The following is a 19,638-nucleotide window of genomic DNA, read 5'->3' on the forward strand; positions in this document are numbered from 1 at the left end:
AGTCACCCACCAATCATGTACTACACAGATTGTACAAGTATGTACAGTACTGTAGTACATGGAACTGTATGGTAGCATTCTTGCGACGACTGAATAATCCACCTCTTCATCTTTGACTCAACAGTCTCTTGGAAAACGACGGGAGCGAAGCGCCATCCTCTTCTTGTACCCTCCCCATGCTCGGCCCTTGCGGAAACAAGACCCCTATAGCCGGCAGCAAGCAGCATCGCGCAGCCCTGGAGGTATCAAATTGGGCATGTCACTGTGGTTATAAGACGCCATCTGCCATTCTTGACCGTGGTATCCCCGATGCACCGATCGACTAGGCGCGGACTTTTCGGCACTAAGTTTAGCACCGTTAAAAAAGTTGCCGTGTTGGTGGCCGATGCTTCACCTGGCCGTCTCGGCGTGCTCGAATTCACTGCCAAGATGCCAAGATTGCGACTTCATAGCTGAGAGACTGATAATACAATTCCTCCTATACGATCAATGCGAAGAGGTCGCAAGTATTTAGTAGCCTCCATCCGACCACCAACTTCAGACTCTGTGTGAAGTGTGCCGCCATTCCCTCGCTCCCGCTGAAAGCCAACAGGAACATAACGCTAGACCTCCCGACTCAATCCCTCAACACCGTTTCATCTCATCGCCAACACAACCGAGCAGCCAGTAAAATCACAGCCGTGCACCGAAATCCTCTCCACAAGTAGTGTGATACCCTCCCGACTCGCCCACCAACAAAAAAAATCCTCTTCTCAACAAATGTTTTGCTGTTTCAGGTCGATGTCAGCGATGGCGCGTCCTCACCGCCGGCAGCCTCCTTGGGCCGGTCCCATGTCTTGATATGGCCTGAAGTTTTCAACCCTTGTTATCAGCATCCTGTCTCAAAATCTGTGTTGGGGTCCACTGTGCGTGCAACGTCGAGGACATGCGGTTGGCTTAAGCGTATCGGGGGATCCACCGATTAAGCTTATCGCACATGACCAGGGTCGCATGCAAGAGGGTCTAGATTGGGGGCGAGGAGCCACACTCACCGTTGTTGCAAGCCGTCATGATGCAGTCCTCTTCAAAAGCCAGCCAGCTCAGCGGATGGTCGTCGACCTTTTTGGACTATGTATTGGCCTTCGTTAGTAATTGGCTGCTGCATTGACTCATCTGGTCCTCACCATGACAGGGGGGAGAAAAGGCGTGCGCGCTTTCCCATCCACCGGATGCACATTCACCTCGTCGTCAACCGTGGCTGTGGTGAGGTTGGAATTGGATCGGAATCGGGATAAGGATCCGTCGGTACGGCTGCGAGCCATCTGCAACGTCGCCGACGTGATGCTGTTTCGTTGTCGCACCGAAGCCTGTGCAAGTTTCAGCAACATCTCCGTCACAGCGGTGAAGCCGTGCCTTGCAACATACCGCGCGTGGTCGGTGTAGCATCCCAACACTAAAGTCCCAAAGCAACAGCTGGCAGTCCTCGCCCACACTCCCGATCCTGTAGTTGCGCTCGTCGCACCGCCACGGGTCAAACGCCACGGCAGTCACCCACGAGTTGTGCCCCTGGCATCGCGCAACCAGCATGCTATCTTCCAGCGACCAGATCGACACAAGGTCATCCTGGCTCCCGGTCACCACATATCTCCCGTCGGGCGACCAGCACACGCACATCAGCCCCCCGTAGTAGCCATAGAACAGGTGCAACAGCCTAGATCCAGTCAGCCAGCCGCTATCCACATGCACCCTCAATCCCGTCAACCCACTTTTCCTTGAGATAGTCAATGATACGGAATGACCCATCCTCGGATACCACCGCCAAATGCTGGCAATCGGGAGAGAAGGAGAATGCATTGATTTTGGAATTGGACACCTTCCAGTACGCCACCGGGTTCGTCTTCTGGTTCCTGGAGTTTACCGACTTCCTCACAGTCAATGACGGTTTTCGCTCGCCGTTCTGAGACGGTAGATCTGGCGCCGAAGCATCTTCTGCAACGAATACCGCATCCTCCTTCTCCTTATCGTACACAACCAAGGCACCGTCTGCGTGGGATGCGATAAACAGGTTCTCGCTGTTCGGTAGCCATTTGATATCAGAGACCGGTGTCCGGTTGATGTTGCCCTAGTTGGTCAGCCACTGCATGCAGCTGAGATGGCTCGCTACTCACATTCTTATTGATGCGCGCATACTTTTGCGACATGGGTTCATACCATATGATATCTCCTGTTGAGAAGCCCAAGATGACATCGATATGGGTAGGTCCCTTTGTGACCTGATTCACGTCGTGGCACAGTGCGTGTGCCTTGGTGAACAGAACCTTAGTCAAATGCTCGTCCTTGTTTGTCATGGAGAGGTCGAGCCACTGCAGCGCCCGGTTGACGTTTGCAAATGCGAAAAACCCCTTGGGATCGTGTTCCTGCAGCCGCTTGGACAGCGATTCATGAGGTATGACCCTCGAGACGAAGGAAGAATTGCTCTTGACAATGCTGCTCTTCGGTTTGCGTTTCTTCAGCGGGTCCTTGCTCTCCTTTCCGTTTGGAAGCGACAGCGACGGGTTCCCTTCGCCAAATGCAGGCGTCTGCGAGCCTTGCGCCGACCGGGTCAGTCCACCAGCGCTGTGGGAGCCTGCATCGCTAGCTTGGCTGTTCCATTCATGTGGAGATTCCTGTATGCTCGGAGGGAGGCCACTGCTATTTGCAGTATCCAGTCTATAGAGTCGAGGTTGTGAAGGTTGTGCCGGCGAGAGGGCAACGAGCGAGAGTTTTGTTCCTGCACTCGGAGGTGCTATAGTGGTCGCGAGCGGATTCGGATTGTGGACGGGAGCTTCGGAGGGGTGAGGCGGTGGAGTAGCTAGGTAGAGGTCGTCGCGGAGCACATAGGTTCCTATCATGGTACCAGGGTGAGACGAAGCTCGTCGGCGTCCGCGTTGGATGGAAGGCACATACCTTCTCCCACAACCAATTGGTTGCTGTTATCCGTGGGGCGTGTAACGGTATTGTTAGTCTCGATCAATGGGCCACCGCCGGGCGTGCCGGGGTAGGGACCTGCAGGATATCTGGGTGGAGGGGGAAGGACGCTGAGCGAGAAGGCCAGCGCATGTCAGTCAAGGGTGGGCGCAAGACCATGGCGTGGTTCCAGTGGGATTGGAAGCAGAACGAACTCGGAAGTGTATATGATGGGATGGATACTCACAACATGGCGGGAGGAGGAGGTGGTGGTGCAATATACTGGTAGACAACCGGCAATCAATCGGCTGCAGCTTGCGCTGTTCTGGGCTCTGGGCCAGGTCGCGAGGCCGGGTTTTGCGGGGCTGGTTCAGGGCATTGGGAAGCTTGAGGGTCCGTAGCGGCGGTCCAGCGATGCGAAGGGATTCAGGCGGATATGTATGCGGTGCTCAGAGTATGGGAGTGTCGCGTGGGAAAATGAATGATGCGGCGTTGACAGGCGGCGGCCCGGCAAGACAGAACCGACGGATAGATGATGTTGGTGTTGTAACAAACTGCGGAGGCGCCCCAGACGCGAGGCGGGTTTCTGGGGCCGCTTCGACTTCGGCCCCAGACTACGCTACTCGAGTGCGACTCCTTCGTTCCATAGATCCATAGATGGGTACAAGACGCTGTGCACCTTCACGACCCTGCGTCAGAGGAGCGCTATGGAGGAGACTGACAGATGGGAACCTGCCACAGCTCCCAGCAATCGGGTTTCTGGGACAATCCACAAGGCTATTCACAAGCAACTGTTCACCGTTCGGGTATAGGTGTGGGGTAGCGTGGGGGTGCCGGCGGGAGAGCTTCCCAATTCATCCCACGGAGCCAAGACATTACCAGCTGCCCGCCGCCAGCCTCCATCTGATGCGCTTCACACAAGTACCATGTCTTGTTCACGACACTGCGTCCGGCGCAAAAGCAGATTTTGAGGGAGGTTTGAGGCCTCCCGACTGACTTGAAAAAGTTCCCCTCCTTGGATGCATTCATAACAATGCAGGCTCGCTATGGCCACAGGTGCGCATAGCTCCCCGCCTCGACAGCTTCAAGAGCTTCCACCGCTAAACCCTGCCTTCTGCAGTCCGAATATGCGTATGCGGCGATGAAGGAGTCGGCAAGAGCTCCATCATCACCTCCCTCGTCAAAGATGTCTTTGTTACAGCAAAGATCCAGCCCGTCCTCCCCCAGGTGACCCTACCTCCCACCCTGGGCACCCCCGACAACGTTACCACCATCATCGTAGACACCTCGGCACTACCGCATGAGCGCCACACGTTGCGAAAGGAGCTTCGCAAGTCCAACGTGATCCTGCTGGTATACTCGGACCATTACAGCTATGAACGGGTGGCGCTCTTCTGGATGCCCTACTTCCGCTCCCTGGGCGTCAATGTCCCAGTGGTGCTATGCGCAAACAAGTCCGATCTGCAGACACACGGCACGACTTCGCAGGTGGTCCACGAAGAGATGCTCCCCATCATGAACGAGTTCAAGGAGATCGATTCCTGCATCCGCACGAGCGCAAAGGAGCACCACAACATCAACGAGGTCTTTTTCCTTTGCCAAAAGGCCGTCACACATCCCATCGCACCTCTTTACGACTCCAAGGAGGCGGCGCTCAAGCCCGCTGCGGTCTCGGCGCTGCAGAGAGTGTTCCATCTCTGCGACAAGGACAAGGACGGCTACTGGAATGACGAGGAGATCCATGATTTTCAGATAAAGTGTTTTGAGAAACCGTTGTCAGATGACGATCTGCAGAATGTGAAAAGGTCGATACAAAGATTTGTACCGGATGCGGTGGATGAACGGGGAATAGATGAGAAGGGGTTTCTGCTGCTGAACAAGATCTTTGCTGAGAAGGGTCGGCACGAGACCATCTGGATCATTCTCAGGAAGTTCCACTATACCGACAGCCTGAGCCTGCAGGACTCGTTCCTGCATCCCAAGTTCGATGTCCCTCAACACTCGTCCGCGGAGCTGAGCCCCGCCGGGTACCGATTCTTTGTCGATCTGTTCATCAAGTTTGACAAGGATAATGATGGGGGTTTGAATGACGAAGAGCTTGCAGCGCTGTTTGCGCCCACACCAGGCATACCTCGTTCGTGGACCGACTCGGCCTTCCCCTCCTGTACTGTCCGGAACGAGGCCGGCCACATCACGTTGCAAGGGTGGCTTGCGCAGTGGAGTATGACGACCTTCGAAGAGCCCAAGACAACACTGGAGTATCTTGCATACTTGGGGTTTGAGAGCGATCGGGGAGGCACGACGACAGCCCTCAAAGTCACCAAACCCCGAAAACGCAGAAATCGACCAGGTAGAGTCGAACGCAACGTCTTCCTGTGCTACGTTGTTGGATCAAGTGGGAGTGGGAAAAGCGCCCTCCTTTCTGCCTTCCTTCAGCGGCCCTTCTCACACACTTACCATCCTACCATCAAGCCCCAGTCGGCCGTGAACAGTGTGGAATTGAAAGGGGGTAAGCAGTGCTACCTGATCTTGGAGGAGCTGGGCGAGCTGGAGACGGCAATCTTGGAAAATCAGGCCAAGCTGGATGCCTGCGACCTTCTTTGTTTCACGTACGACTCGAGCGAGCCCGACAGCTTTGCGCACATAGTGGAGCTGAGGAAGAAGTACCCGCACCTCGACCATCTCCCTGCAGTGTACACGGCATTGAAAGCCGACCAGGACAAGACGATGCAACGATGCGAGCTGCAGCCGGACGAGTACACGGCGGCACTGAACATGTCGGCTCCCCTGCATGTCAGTGCGACTTGGAGTAGTATTTCCGAACTGTTTGTGCATGTAGGTGCCAGCATTCGAAGTGTCCTTTATCATACCTCGCTGACCTTGACAGCTCGCTGAATGTGCTGCATATCCGTCGACGGCCTTCCCCAAGCAGGAAGAGTCGTCGTCGGACAACATGAGCCTCTATCTGACACTGGGCGCCATAGCGTGTGCAGCCGCGTCGGTGATCTTCGTATGGAAACGCAATGCTGCGGCTTCTTCGTGATGTGCTAGGTCTGGTGCAGTTTGATGTCTTTAGATGTGTAATAGGCGTAGCGGAGTAACGATTCGAGAAGCACGATGGCGACTTAGTCTAGTAGTATAATGGTTAATCTACCCTCCCACGGTTACCTCCAGTCTGCATGTGCAATCCTGAACTGAGTAGTTCAAAAAGGGGTCAAGAAGCTCAGGGCGCTTATTAGAGAGAAGCAACTCGTTCGGCGTCCGCCGACTGTGAAACGGAACCAGTATTTCTTGGCAGGTTCAAAGGCTAGCGCAAGGGGAGTCGGGACCGACAGATCAGGAACAGAAACTACATTATTCGCCACATGGGAGTCCCTAGAGACTAGTCCCTATTTTGGTACTACATCCATCTTCACACGTCTCCGAGTGATAATAATACAGGCGAATGGGCTTCTATTTGAGCGCGTGGGCGGGAAACGTGAGCGCATCGTATAGGGGGTGACCTTTTCAGCCTGAGGGTCCCCGCGTGAGGAGTACAGTGACCTCTGGGGAGAAAGGAGGGGTGTCTTGTCTTTCTTCCGTGAGAGCTGGAGGCAGTCTAGCTGTTTTGTGCACATATCCATGGGCGAGGTACATAGACGATCTCGAGCCAAAAGAAGTTTACCCTCTTATTCTGTCCCTATCCAAGATCGTCCCGCTGGCTGGTTGCATACCTTCCACAGCGGCGCCTCAAGAACGCTCTCCGCTGCTGTGTCCCTTTCTGGGTGCCCTCCCGCCTTAGCCGAGCCATGATCCCTGACCGCCTGGACGCCTTCACCCTCCACCGGCCTGATCAGTGACCACGACGCCGTCGCCCTTCTGCACACACCTTCCTGGGACCTCTGAGAGGTCATGATCGCTTCTCCTATTCTTACACCTTCACCTGCTGCATGCCCTCTCGGTCCCGCGCCCCCCCTGCTCGCCCTTCGATGATCTCTCCTCGGTCCTCGATCCCAGCAGAGTACGAAGCAGACGAGGACTGCCAACCACCTCACCAGTCCGGATATCTCTGAACAGCCATGCAGGTGAGTGTCCTCAATCCATGGACTCTCCTATGTTCCAGCAGGTACGCCGCACACATCTTGTGAGCGTCGTGTGGCCCATCTGGACCGCTTTCTCTCCCGCAACGCGGCCGGACGAACATCCCGTCCGCCATGTCTTCCCCAAAAGGCTGACCAACGGCTTCGCAGGCCTCGGAGCGCGCCGCCGAGCTGGAACGGGTCTACCAAAGCAGGCGCGGCCATGCCTCGCAACTGTCCATCAGCGACGACACCCATCATGTCACCGAAGCCATCGGCGACATGTATGGGGACGACCAGTACTCCTCGAAACGCAGTTCTCGTCCTCTGAGCTTCATCAGCAACCCCCTCGGAGACACACTGAACCTAAACACCCCGTTCGATCCCTTTCCCAATGCTCCCCCGAAGTCCCCACTCCGTGCCCACATGTCCAACGAGCAGCCCTCATCGCCTCCCAACACCAATGACCAGCCAAGCGTGCCGTCGAAGAGGACCTCCTTCGGCCATGGCAGTGCCAATGGGCTTCTGTCGCCTCCTTCTCTATCGCGGTCGAACTCATCCGATACGGCTACTCAACAGTTTCCCCTCAACGACATTGATTACGAGTCAAGTCCAGCTTCGCTCGCGAAGGAACTTAGCAATCTACAAGCGATACGACGCATGTCAATGGATGTAAACACGGCAGATCCAGATCTCCCGTCTTTTGGAAGCTTTAGCCTTCCGACAGTTGCTCCACCCCATTTCTCCGAGGACGAAGATCCGTCCAAGTTGTTCTGGGTCCCGGCACGGCTACATCCCGAGCTTGCGCCCAAGGAATTCAAAACATTCATAGAGGAAAAGGTGGACAAGATCAGACGGCGGTCGGGAGATGCGGATTCCTTATCGCCGGACAGCGCCCTCGGGCGCTCGGGTTCTGGTGGTGGGTTGAGGAGGAAGAAATCCATGCTGTCGAGGCAGATTGATAATGCGAATGGCTATAGGGATGGCGCTGAGCGCTTGGAAAGGAAACGATCAGGAGCTAACCAGCCTCCGCGCATTGGCGGTCTGGAGAAGCTGCAAGAGCTGGCCGAGGATCCTGCCAGCCTTATGAGGCGTCTCAGTATCGACTCTGTGCAGAAAAACTCTGGCCCGGACGGCGAAGTTCCAATCAGCGAAGACCTGCCAATTCTCCCCGTGAGACCCGCCGGGCCCGGATCATTGAAGCGCTCCACGCGCACCAACTACAGGCGGGGTAGTCTGCGCAAGGGCGAGCGTGTTCCATTTTCGAAACGTGTGGCAAGCAGACAGGTCGAAACCGACAACGAGGAGTCGCCCTCTACTTCCCCAACCCAAGCCACATACCCAAGAGAGCCCGAAATTCCCGGGCTGGGTCTCCATCGCGTGAACTCGGAACCCGTTCACGGGCGTTCAGATATGACGATGAACCTCTCAACAGAGAACTTCTCACGTCCTACTCGGCGATCTCCGCCACCCCAGCAGAGGCCCGGTTCCGCAGATGATGTCTCCAGTCCGCAGCCTACCGATTCCGCTGGAATGGACCGGAGACCATCCCATCCCGCTAAGCCATTTCATTCTCGCATCGCCTCAAACGGGAGGACAACAGCTCCGCTACCTGGTTATGTTCCTCCGCCGCAAGTGCCTCAAATCATCGAGACGCCGCCGCCCCAGGAATCTCCTTATAAGTCTCAAATGCATCTGCCAGAGCGCAACTCGTCAAGGGTGCCTCCGCAAGCCGTTGGGTACCCACCAGCTCAGCGAACTCCACCGAAACCGCACCCTCCACAGCCTGTGCAGCCACCATCGCAGAGACAATCGCCATCAAGGCCCCCCCTGAATCGCATCGACCGTAATGCCTCTCCAATCAAACCTGCGCAGTCGTTTGACGATCTCATCTCCCATCCTTCGCCGCTGCCAGGGAACAGTACCCGAACCGATGCCCTCTCTATTATCCCTAACCTGGTAGAAGAGAAGAAGACGGACAAGAAATCGAAGGATAAAAAGGATGGAGAGAGTGGTTCAAGAAAAACGAGCTGGGGTTGGCTTCTTGGAAGCGACGACGGCAGTAAGAAGGAAAAGGAGGAGCGCGAGAAGGAACTTGCCAGAAAGGTCAAAAACAAGCTTAGCAAGCAGCAGGAGAAAACCGCAGAGAAGGCGCATGACGACACCCGGCTCGATGTGCTGCATACTTCGATTCAGAGCGGGCGTGGTCGCGAGAGCCTTGTACTGGATCGGGATAGCATCAAGCTCGAGGAGGAGCGCAAGAAGGAGAGCACCCGAAAGTCGTCTGGGGATTCAAAGAAAGAGAAGGAGTCGGGTCTCTTTTCTTCGATATTTGGAGGCAGCAAGAAGAAGGGAGAGAAAGAGTCATCGCATAAGAAGGGTAGCTCCATGCGTGGCCTGTCCCCAGATCCACCTCCCCGAGTACTCAGGCCAGATATCGACTACAACTGGACAAGATTTTCCATCCTGGAGGAGCGAGCTATCTACCGCATGGCGCACATAAAGCTCGCGAATCCTCGGCGAGAGCTGTACTCGCAGGTCTTGCTCAGCAATTTCATGTATTCGTACCTCGCCAAGGTCCAGCAGATGCACCCGCAGATACAGATCGGCAACTCCAAGCAGGCTCGACATCAGCGAGAGGCCCAACAGGCTGCGCAACAGAAACGGGAGCAGGAACAACAGCAACAACAGTTACAGCAGCAGCAGCAACAACAGCCTGAGGAGTATGTTCAGTATCAGCTGTACCAGCAGGTATATATATAAAGCTTCTCGCTCGCTTCGTAGCAGCTAACATGTACACCAGGACCAATCACAACAAGACTTGAGTCCCATAAATGACCATCAAGTCGATAATCATGGCTTCGAGCAGCATGACGAGGGAAACCAGTACCGACCCGACTCCCGCGGGTCCCAGCACGATCAACAGCGTGACTCTCACCACTCATCGTACGGAAAGGCCAACGGTTCCTACAGCGTCTCGTATAATCTCGGCTACCCGAGCGGCAACCAGAAGCAACAACAGTCCTACTACGCCTACGACGACTCGGACCAGAGTAGCCGGGACGAGGAGATGTGGTGAACGACATTGAGGTGTGCCTTTATTCTCTGTTTACAAACCATCTGTCCTTCTGTGTATGTATATAAACTCTGTCTGCTCTTACCTCTTTTCGCTCTGCCCTTCAGCACGATTTGTTCCTGTGTCCCAGAGCGGATTTTGATTCTCTTGTCTTTTTGCGCGCGAATATTGCTTTTGCACGGAGTATGGCTGGGGATGATGGGGCAGTGATGTGCAATGATCGTATGGGAAATATATTATCGGAGTGGAAACATTGACGGGATACGCATGGATGGATGGGTGGGTGGGTGGATTGATGGTGTTTTTTGAATGAAATGTATTTAGCGGTATGGTTTTTGAGTGGCTGGGAGTGATTGTTGTTGTTGGGAGGAGAAGGAGGAGGTGTATATACATGGGCGAACGGGGGTTTGGAGAATTGTGATATTTGAGATTTAAGGTCGTGTCTTGTGTGAGATGACCCTTTGTCTTTGAAATTCAACTTACCATAGTATGGCAAAGAACCATCTGAAGTCTCTTCAGAGATACGGTACCGCCACCCACCCCAGCCACACTGACATCACCAGCTCCATCGCGCCTGGACCCTGCACACTCCACATTTTCCGCTGGGCATGACGTCGCTCGATCGACCCCAGTTTATCTTCTTGTTAGTGGGGAATCTTGTATCGCGCATCCTGGACCACGATCACACATCCACTGCCACTATTCTGCAGTATTACTACTCTTTGTAGGAGAGCAAACTGTCCAGCTACAGACGAGACGCTTCCTCGATTTCTCTTTCGCTAGCGCTCCACATTGAGCACCGACATCACCTCTCTCCCCAGCTCTACAGCGCCGCGACGGTTCCACAGCGCAATCCTAGGCTCGCAATCCATCACCGAGAAACAATATGACTTCAACGACCGCGCCGACGAGCAACATGCCCACACGGGCGAATACAAACGACGACGAGGCGATCATCAGCGAGGACACCAGCGAGGTTACCCGACTCTTCGTCGAGCGTCTCCAGGCGTGGAAGCACGCAGTGGGTTATCTGGAGGATTACATCACGGCGACAGAGAAGACGCAGCATGCGCATGGCAAGGAGTATGAGCGGATATTGAAGGTGGGTTTTGAATGAGGTTATGCGCGCGTGTTGGCATGTGCTGACGACTCTGCAAATGCGAAGACTGTGAATGAGCCGCTTAAGGAGGGGCATCATTTCGATCAGAGTTTGGGGGGGATTGCGGGCATGTTTGAGAATATTAGGTCGAACACCCAGGGCATCTCCAACCAGCACTACGAGACGGCCAAGTCTCTCAAAGGCACCATTCTCTCCATCTTCGAACGTCTCCACAGCGAAATCAAGCACAAGACGAAGGAGCTCAGTAAAGGTGCCGGTAAGGGCAGCAAAGCCGTCGACAAGGCGCGCAATGCGACACAGAAGCATATCGAACTCCTCGGTCAGCACACAGCGACGTTTGATTCCCATGGCGGGAAGATTGCCGCTACCGACGACCCCTACGTGCTCCAGCGAGGCGTCTTGTACCGTCTGAACAAGCAGATCCAGGAGGAGAACAACAACAGGCAGGATTTGATCAGCGTGCAGAACAGCTTTGCGCAGTTTGAGGCCCATGTCATTCAGACCATTCAACATGGACTGGGCCAGTTCATGCAGGTCGTGACCGCACAGGCGGAGCAGACCAAGGCCATGTATGCGGACATGGTCGGCACAGCCCAGCGCATCCCATTGGATTTCGAATGGAACGGGTTCGTCCGGCGCAACAGCGGCATCCTCATCGATCCGTCTGCACCAGCACGAAGTGTCACGAACGTGCACTTCCCCAACCAGGACCACCGCTCGACGCAGCCCATCATCGCAGGTTCTCTGGAGCGCAAGGGAAAGATCATGCGCAGCTACGACACAAACTACTACGTCGTTACGCCCTCCAAGTTCCTCCACGAGTTCAAGACAGACGACAGCTTCGCCAAGGACCCCGTCCCCGAGCTCTCGCTCTACCTCCCGGACTGCATCGTCGGCGCCGTCAACGGCCAGAAGTTCAATGTCAAGGGCAAAGACGTCTCCAAGGGCAAGGTAGGCAACACGTTCAGCATGAGCCACGAGCTCCAGTTCAAGGCGCACACGCCCCAGGCTGCGCAGAAATGGTGGGAAGTCATCCGCCAGGCCGCCGGACAGATCACTGCAGAGCAGCCCGAGACGAGTGCTCCGACGAGCCCGGTCACCAGCAAGGACAGCCCGACGCAGCCGCTGAGTCCGCAGACCACGCAACCGACTACGGAACAGACCACGGGGACGATTCCGAGCGCGACGACGGATGCGAAGCCTGCACCTTTGGCGACCGATGTGCCGCCAGCGCAGGCCACGGCTGGTTCGACTCCGGCAAGTGCGGTGCCTGCTAGTGGAGTTCCCAGTGAGCCTGGGAAGTATTAGAATGAAGTTGGTGATTGTTCATGGGGTTGGGGTGAAGATGAGGAAGTTTGACTTTGGGGATGAAGGACGGGGTAAATAATATTCAATGTTGCGGATGGATCCGTTGGAGATGAGGAAGACTGATACCAAGTGCGACGTCTGGATCAATGATTTTCCTTTCCTACAGTTATCTTTTCCTCTAATAGCGATACCACCTTTTCCTCTGCTAAATAGTTTTAATCCCTTGTTAATCTGCCGAAGTCTACTTCCTCCATGGTCCCACGTGACCCATGCATCGGCTTACCCCTTTCGGCACTTGATTGCCCCACGCCGCGGACGTCTGCCCGTCCGCGTAACGCCGGAGCTTCCTTTACGCCCCACGCGCCCGACCTCGGGTCAGGAAGCTCCCCTAAGCTTACCACAACGTTGCTGGCAAAATGACGGCCCCGATTTCCTCCCCACATTGTCTTTCCGCGGCGAATTGTGGGATTGATTCTTCTGTTGTCGTTTTTTCTCCTGGTTGAAGGTTGAGAGTAATTCGAAAGATTGCCGACTGCAATGTCGAGCGTTGTGAGGATTAGCCCATCAAGGGCCACGAGGGCCGTGAATCTCCTTCGGACTATTCAATTTACGCACCCACCAAACGTGTGTAGAACATGCACTTCAAGCAAAGGATCGCTCGAACAGAATACTGACCGTCAACAGTGTCCCTGCCACTCGAACCCGGCCCACCACCACCATGGCCCTTCAACGATCCACCAGGCAAAACGCGCCCTGGCGACCCCAATCGACCACTCCCAGCAGAAGGAATACGCCTTTGAGATGGCGGCCTCGTCGATACGCTTCGGCCCCGGCTGCACCAAGGAAGTCGGCATGGATCTGAAGAACATGGGCGCGAAGAAAGTCATGGTGGTGACGGATGGGAATGTGCGGAAGCTGGGGGCGATGCAGCGTGCGATTCAGGCGCTGGAGAGCGAGGGCGTGCAGTACGATATCTTTGACGGGGTCAGGGTGGAGCCCAAGGATAGCAGCATCAAGCAGGCGATTGAGTATGCGAAACCGTACGGAGCGGATGCGTTTTTGGCGGTGGGAGGAGGGAGTGTTATCGATACTGCCAAGTTGATGAACTTGTACACCACGTTCCCTGGTATGTCGTTTCACTCGGAAGCGTCTTGGGGTGGAAACTAACAGACAATTCTTTATAGAGGCGGATTTCCTCGACTTCGTCAACGCCCCTCTCGGGCGTGGACTTCCCATCCAGGGGAAACTGAAACCCCTGATTGCCGTACCTACCACAGCAGGCACTGGGTCTGAAACCACCGGCACCGCCATCTTTGACCTCGTCTCCAAGCGCGCAAAAACGGGCATCGCACACCGCAACCTCAAGCCCACACTTGGCATAGTCGACCCTCTCAACACGCGCACCATGCCCTCCGCCGTGCACGCCGCCTCGGGGCTCGACGTCCTCTGCCACAGCCTGGAGTCCTGGACCGCCATCCCCTTCCACGAACGCGTACCTCGTCCAACCAACCCCATCAATCGCCCAGCGTACCAAGGCGCGAACCCCATCTCCGACATCTTCTCGCTCAACGCGCTGCGCGACACGGTCAAGTACCTCCCGCGCGCCGTCAAGGACCCGGAAGACCACGAAGCGCAGGCAAAGATGCTCCTGGCCGCGACGCTCGCGGGCGTCGGCTTCGGCAACGCGGGCGTCCACCTCTGCCACGGCATGAGCTACCCGATCTCGGGCCAGAACCCGGGCTACAAGCACAAGGGCTACGAGGTCGAGGGCCCCATCATCCCGCACGGCGTCAGCGTCGCCGTCTCGGCGCCCGCCGTCTTCAGGTTCACGGCCGCGAGCAACCCGGAGCGCCACCTGCAGGCGGCCGAGTGCTTCGGCGTCGACGTGTCGAACGTCAAGCGCGAGTCGGCGGGCGAGGTGCTGAGCGAGGCGCTGGCCGAGTTTTTGATCAAGTTGGGCGACCAGCCGAGGGGGTTGCGGGATCTGGGGTTCGGGGAGGAGCACCTGGATGCGCTGGTTGAGGGGACTATTCCCCAGGCGAGGGTGTTGATGTTGGCGCCGAATTTGGAGATGGGGGATTTGCAGGCTGAGAGGGAGCAGTTGAGGGGGTTGTTTGAGGAGAGTTTGAGGTATTAGTGGAAGAATACTGGGCTGGGTGTGAAGGGGATTTCAGGGTTGTGTGGGACATGTTCGCATTGCAGGTGTTTTGTCTGTTTGGTCTGTAGGCGTGAGATGCATTGTTTTTCTCTTCTAAACTTTTCCAATCTCTGCATGGGCTTTTTCTTCATTCTTTTATCGTCGCTGCCCATGTTTGCTGAAGTGACGTGACGACTCTCTAACCATATAATGCAATCCTTCCAGCATCTACCCCCTTCCCGCCTCCGAACCCTCTTCCGTCCGTGCAACCTCCCTCCCCCAACCCCAGAACGACCTCGGATCCGCCGCCAACCCCTTCATGAGCAAAACATCCTCATCATAGAACCCCCTCGCGAGCATCCCAAACTCGACCGCCAACCGCGCGTACCTCACCGCACCCCACTCCCTCCCAAACGCCGCATACACCTGCGCCGCGAACCGGTACGCCTCGCCTATGCCCGTCCACAGCCGCTCCTGCTCGTATAAACTTATGAGCGTGTCTGCCATCGCAGGCGTCACTCTCACTTCTCCATCATCCTCATCATCCTCATTCTCGTCATCATCACCCCCTCGTTCCTCCCACCGCCTCAACCTCTTCTTCAACATCCCAATCTGCATGACCCTCTCATCCGACTCCTTCGTAAGCGCGGGATGCGCCGCGCACGCCGAGCACTTGCATTCGAAGCCCCAATTCTGCTTCAACATCTGCCTTCTTTTGTGTCGGGGTTTCTCGTTGGAGATGTATGTAATGGTAATCTCCTCGCCCGGGTAGATGGTGCGGGTGGCGTGGACGTGGTGCGTGAGGAGGGTGGCGGAGTCGAAGAAGTAGTCTGCGTTGGGGCGGCAGTCGTGGTTGAGCATTGAGGTCGTGGGGAGGAGGGCGTAGTGCTCCACGTCGTTGATGGAGACTTGGAAGGCGTTTGTGGTGATGCGGGATTCTATGGGGTTGGGGTCCGAGGAGGAGGAGGAGGAGGAGGAGGCGGAGTGGCCGAGGAGTTTCCAGAATTGGACACGCGATGCGGTCGGCAGATTGGCTATGGCGAGATTGGTCAAAAAGGAGGTTTCGTTGGGCGCGAGGTCGTAAGCAGCGGCGTCGAGGAGCAGGATCGGAGTACTTGCGAAGATGGGGTCGCCGCGGTGCAGGGTGCGGGTTGCGATGAGGCCCCTGCCTCGGCCGGGGATGTTGCGCAGTTCATAAGGCGGTGCGGAGTGTGTGTGGTTTTGGTTTTGGTTTATGTTAACGCTGCTTAGCAGGTCCGGATGGGTGAATGCGGGTTTGTTCAGCAGGGCGTAGGCGCGCTCGGCGGTCGTGATGATGGAGATGCCCCGGCCTGAGGCGAAGGTTGCGTCGGTGAAGACGCAGATGGGGGAAGTGAGGTTGGCGTTGGTGAAGCATTGGGGTGGGGTGGTCCAGGGGGAGTAGTCGGTTTCTTTAAGATCTTCTTCTTCTGGTGCGGGTGGTGGAGGGGGGTTATCTTGGACATGAGATTGGGAGACATAGGGTGGAGTGATGATTTGGGATGTGTTCACTTCCAGCTCCAGCGGATTGAAGGGGCCTGATATGTGGCATTGGGCGTGGGAAAGTAGAGGGCATGCCTCGGCGATGATTGGGTTTTGATGAATCGTATCCGCATGGGTAAGGGTTGCGGCTGCGATGAAGAGGAACAGCGATTGCTTAATCATGGTATCCCGTTTCTGGAGGGTGAGAGGACGGCATTGTCGAAGGGATGTTGATGCCCGAGCAGCGTATCGTTTTTAAAGAATCTCGTTTGAGATGGGATGGGAGTGTTACTGGAATGCTGGTGAAACGCGGGACGCGCATGTTGAAGCGAGGGATGAAACGAAGGCGGGATCGAGGCACGAGATTGACGAGAGGGGGGCTCAAGGGAGAGAATTGAGGAGGATGGTATGGGATACTGCGCAAGTATGGTTAATAGTCGTTGATCCGGAAGAGCTGGGGAAATGAGGTTCTTTTCGCTCCTTCAGTTCGGTGGAGGCGATGGTATTGGACAAATAGTCACATTGATTTGCAGGAAACATGGTTGATACTGCCATCAACGACGGTCCTTCGTTCATGGCGTGTCTGATGCGAAACAGAGATGGTAAGGGAATAGGTTTGTCTTTTTGAATTGAAAAGAAGTACGTGAGGTATTTGGGAAAGGAAGGTATACGCGAGGGTGTCGGTAGTCCTTGCCTTTTGGATCTTTGGCATTCTTTTTGTTAACGTGAGCGGCAAGCGAGCTGATCAGGCAAGCGAGCTGATCACTAAATACAGTGCTCTACCTCCAAATCTAAATATCTCAACGTTACAACAAGCTATTGCAGCTTACAATAGCTCAAATTAATTCTCTACATCTACTGCATCTTTTTTGCATGTACGCTTGTTCTGCCCTGGCTCACCACACATCTTACAGCATCGAATACCTCGTACACCAGCACTTGCTTCCTCCCTCTCCTCACGTCTCTCTGCCTCAAGCTGAGTCTCAGCATTCTTCTGAGCTACTATCGCCTCTACTTCTGCCTACGATAGGGTCCCTCCTTTTTGAATCCACTTCTTCTTATACTTTTTATATTCAGAAGCTGCCTGGCAGGCTAGCTCAAGTTTCGTGATCCTGGCAGCCATTAATGCCTGTGAATGCACCACCAATTCTGCTCCTGTTTTAAACTGCCTCACCATCTCAATAATTGATGCTAGTGAGGAGCTCCAGTGTCTTCGAATCCAGTTAAAGATAAGCGTTGATTGAGCATCTATCTCAACTGCATTGTTTGGTGTTTTGAGTTGCTAGACAGAGCCTGGTAAAGCTGGTGATAGCATACGAGGCTTCACTTCAAGTTTTGATAGCATCACCTCTGGACTGTGTGGAACTAAACCAGTTGCTCTAAAGTTTGATATAATGTTTTTCTCTGAAAAAGCCTTGTCAAAAACCTCAGAAAAAGCAGTTAGGAAGGCTTTCTTGTCGATATGGTTGATGTAGCAGTTTGCCAAGACATTGTCCTCCTTCTTGTATGCTTGCTTTAAAGGAGCAAAATACCCTACATCAAGCAGCTGTAGGATATGGGAAGCATGTGGAGGCATGCAAAGGGTGATAATCTTGTTCTCCTTACATAGTTCCTGGAAAGCAAACGACTTATGGCTCTCATGGCCATCAAGAATCAGCAGCCTATGACTGCCTACTGTCCGAGCCTGAGTATGCTCGATAAAGTACTGTAACCAGGCTAAACCAAGCTCATTTGTTGTCCAGCTATTATCACTGACACCTATCCTTCAGCCCTTAGGGTTGTGGTATCAGGCTTGGTTGTGGTGCTTTGCCCTGAAGATCAGAAAGGGTGGGAGTGGCCAGCCCCTGGCGTTGATAGCAGCAATCAATGTTGCCCACTCATGGTCCCCAGGTTGAACCTGCAGTGGTTTCAGTCACCTCTCAGATGCTATTACCACCTTTACTGATCCTCCAACACCCATCTGGAAGCCAATCTCATCGAAGTTGTAAGTATCTTCATCCAGGATGCCATACTTAGCTTTGGTATTGCGTACAAGGTGAAACCAGGGACCAATAATAGCTGGATCGCTGCACTTGACTCTTTGGTGATCACAAAGTCTGGTTATCTGAAATTTGATCTCAGGTTTGCGGTGGACAAGGTTCCTAGCCCATTTGTCTCCAGCGTTCCCACCACCACGTGCAGCCAGCAGCTGATCAGCCATATCATGTACATCGCTGAGCGTAGGGGCAGATCCTCGTGCATCAAGCTTCCTTATATACTGGACTATTGTCTCCTCCTCATGCTTGGTGAGCTTCGATGAGTTAGGATGGATATCGCGTCGAGCAGCTGTTCTGGAGCATCGGCTACTAAGCGTGCTTTGAGGAATGCCATAGAGAGTAGCAGCGTGTCGCTGGCTTAATGACGCATCGGATTTCATAGCTTCGATGGCAAGGATAATCCTATCCTCACGAGGGAGCGATTCAAGATCTGGTTGTTGAGACATTGAGATGAGTGAGAGAGGTGTAACCTTGGCAGAGTGATCAGCTCGCTTGCCTGATCAGCTCGCTTGCCGCTCATGTTACCACAGTACATATACAACCATCGTAAAGACACTTATGACACATGCTGCATTCCATGCTTTGTATTGGTTGGAAACAGATAACCGTTTCACAACCAGGTGCTAAGCGTGGCCGCCGGGGCCTCCAGCCATCAGTCCTTCGATATCCCGTTTACTGTGATAGTAGCCTCGGAATATGGGATGGGCAATGTTTATATTGCTCAAAAGACCTGCGGCCTACCAAAACAAACAAGACAAGAGTAAGTTGCACTGCGGTCTAGGATATGCGATACATATAGCTTGGACCGAGGATGGACTTGTACTACCCAGCTTACGCCTGGACTATTCCTCGAGGGGTGTGGCTGACAAGCGCATCTTACGGCCGTAGGGTGTTGTGGGCTGATCAGAAACACCTACCTTTCCCCCAAAGAGAGAGAAGCTAACCTTCACTGTTCTTCCGCGTCATCGGATGGATTTCAGGCCCGCAGAGTGGATTGAACGAGACGAGGAATACGGCCGACTACGTCACCCTCGTATATTTGTCCACTCATTGCAACCGAATCATTATGCATGCCTCCGGTCAGGTAAGTACAAACTAAAGCATGCATTCGCGCGATTGTCTCGAAATGGAAGCCAACCTGTGTAGGCTATAGTTTCATCCATATGGCCTAGTGAGATGTCTTCGGGTCATGGAGCATCTCAAACTCCGACTCCGACAACGAGAAACGTTGACATTCTCCGTGCTGCGCCTCAGCATCGCTAGGATGCGTCTGAATAAGCCACGTCCCCAATTAGAATCCGCCGTAATCCCTGAAACACGAGAGTTCGTTCCACTTCGAGGGCATTTCGCGAACTTTGGAACGCTCTGCGGGCGTACGTACGCGTAGTCATCCAGCCCGAAATCGTATGGCGCAGCACTCCACCTCGCGGTACGTACCATATATGCTCTCTGCAACTGCAGATGGCTCTGTATTACGC

General features: G+C 54.6%; 6 protein-coding genes across 6 annotated transcripts; 4 read left to right on the top strand and 2 right to left on the bottom strand.

Moving 5' to 3' along the window:
* Positions 1 to 473: 473 nt before the first annotated feature.
* On the bottom strand, positions 474 to 3,630 carry EI97DRAFT_430774 (WD40 repeat-like protein). The gene is made up of 8 exons (XM_033797773.1): positions 3,173 to 3,630; positions 2,926 to 3,056; positions 2,148 to 2,863; positions 1,746 to 2,101; positions 1,405 to 1,690; positions 1,164 to 1,346; positions 1,032 to 1,107; positions 474 to 846 (listed from the first exon to the last, which is right to left on the bottom strand). The coding sequence occupies exons 1-8, from the start codon at positions 3,175 to 3,177 to the stop codon at positions 773 to 775; spliced, it is 1,827 nt and encodes a 608-aa protein (XP_033657296.1). The 5' UTR covers positions 3,178 to 3,630; the 3' UTR covers positions 474 to 772.
* A 211-nt stretch (positions 3,631 to 3,841) lies between these two features.
* EI97DRAFT_499131 (mitochondrial Rho GTPase 1) lies at positions 3,842 to 6,224 on the top strand. Its single transcript, XM_033802586.1, has 3 exons — positions 3,842 to 3,981; positions 4,046 to 5,760; positions 5,813 to 6,224. Exons 1-3 carry the CDS (start codon positions 3,972 to 3,974, stop codon positions 5,966 to 5,968), a joined length of 1,881 nt encoding a protein of 626 aa, XP_033657297.1. The 5' UTR covers positions 3,842 to 3,971; the 3' UTR covers positions 5,969 to 6,224.
* Positions 6,225 to 6,750: 526 nt separating this feature from the next.
* EI97DRAFT_430778 (uncharacterized protein) lies at positions 6,751 to 10,478 on the top strand. The gene is made up of 3 exons (XM_033797774.1): positions 6,751 to 6,989; positions 7,155 to 9,734; positions 9,787 to 10,478. The coding sequence occupies exons 1-3, from the start codon at positions 6,984 to 6,986 to the stop codon at positions 10,060 to 10,062; spliced, it is 2,862 nt and encodes a 953-aa protein (XP_033657298.1). The 5' UTR covers positions 6,751 to 6,983; the 3' UTR covers positions 10,063 to 10,478.
* A 497-nt stretch (positions 10,479 to 10,975) lies between these two features.
* EI97DRAFT_448415 (uncharacterized protein) lies at positions 10,976 to 12,487 on the top strand (the record flags this gene model as incomplete). The annotated part of the gene is made up of 2 exons (XM_033800157.1): positions 10,976 to 11,161; positions 11,225 to 12,487. 2 exons carry the CDS (start codon positions 10,976 to 10,978, stop codon positions 12,485 to 12,487), a joined length of 1,449 nt encoding a protein of 482 aa, XP_033657299.1.
* A 392-nt stretch (positions 12,488 to 12,879) lies between these two features.
* On the top strand, positions 12,880 to 14,769 carry EI97DRAFT_492268 (NAD-dependent methanol dehydrogenase). The gene is made up of 3 exons (XM_033802307.1): positions 12,880 to 13,111; positions 13,172 to 13,613; positions 13,672 to 14,769. The coding sequence occupies exons 1-3, from the start codon at positions 13,025 to 13,027 to the stop codon at positions 14,622 to 14,624; spliced, it is 1,482 nt and encodes a 493-aa protein (XP_033657300.1). The 5' UTR covers positions 12,880 to 13,024; the 3' UTR covers positions 14,625 to 14,769.
* Positions 14,525 to 16,753, bottom strand: EI97DRAFT_186503 (SET domain-containing protein). The gene is made up of 2 exons (XM_033793557.1): positions 16,646 to 16,753; positions 14,525 to 16,540 (listed from the first exon to the last, which is right to left on the bottom strand). Exon 2 carries the CDS (start codon positions 16,305 to 16,307, stop codon positions 14,853 to 14,855), a length of 1,455 nt encoding a protein of 484 aa, XP_033657301.1. The 5' UTR covers positions 16,308 to 16,540; positions 16,646 to 16,753; the 3' UTR covers positions 14,525 to 14,852.
* Positions 16,754 to 19,638: the final 2,885 nt, after the last annotated feature.

This window comes from Westerdykella ornata (genome assembly GCF_010094085.1).
Source record: "Westerdykella ornata strain CBS 379.55 unplaced genomic scaffold EI97scaffold_3, whole genome shotgun sequence".
Classification (NCBI taxonomy): domain Eukaryota; kingdom Fungi; phylum Ascomycota; class Dothideomycetes; order Pleosporales; family Sporormiaceae; genus Westerdykella; species Westerdykella ornata.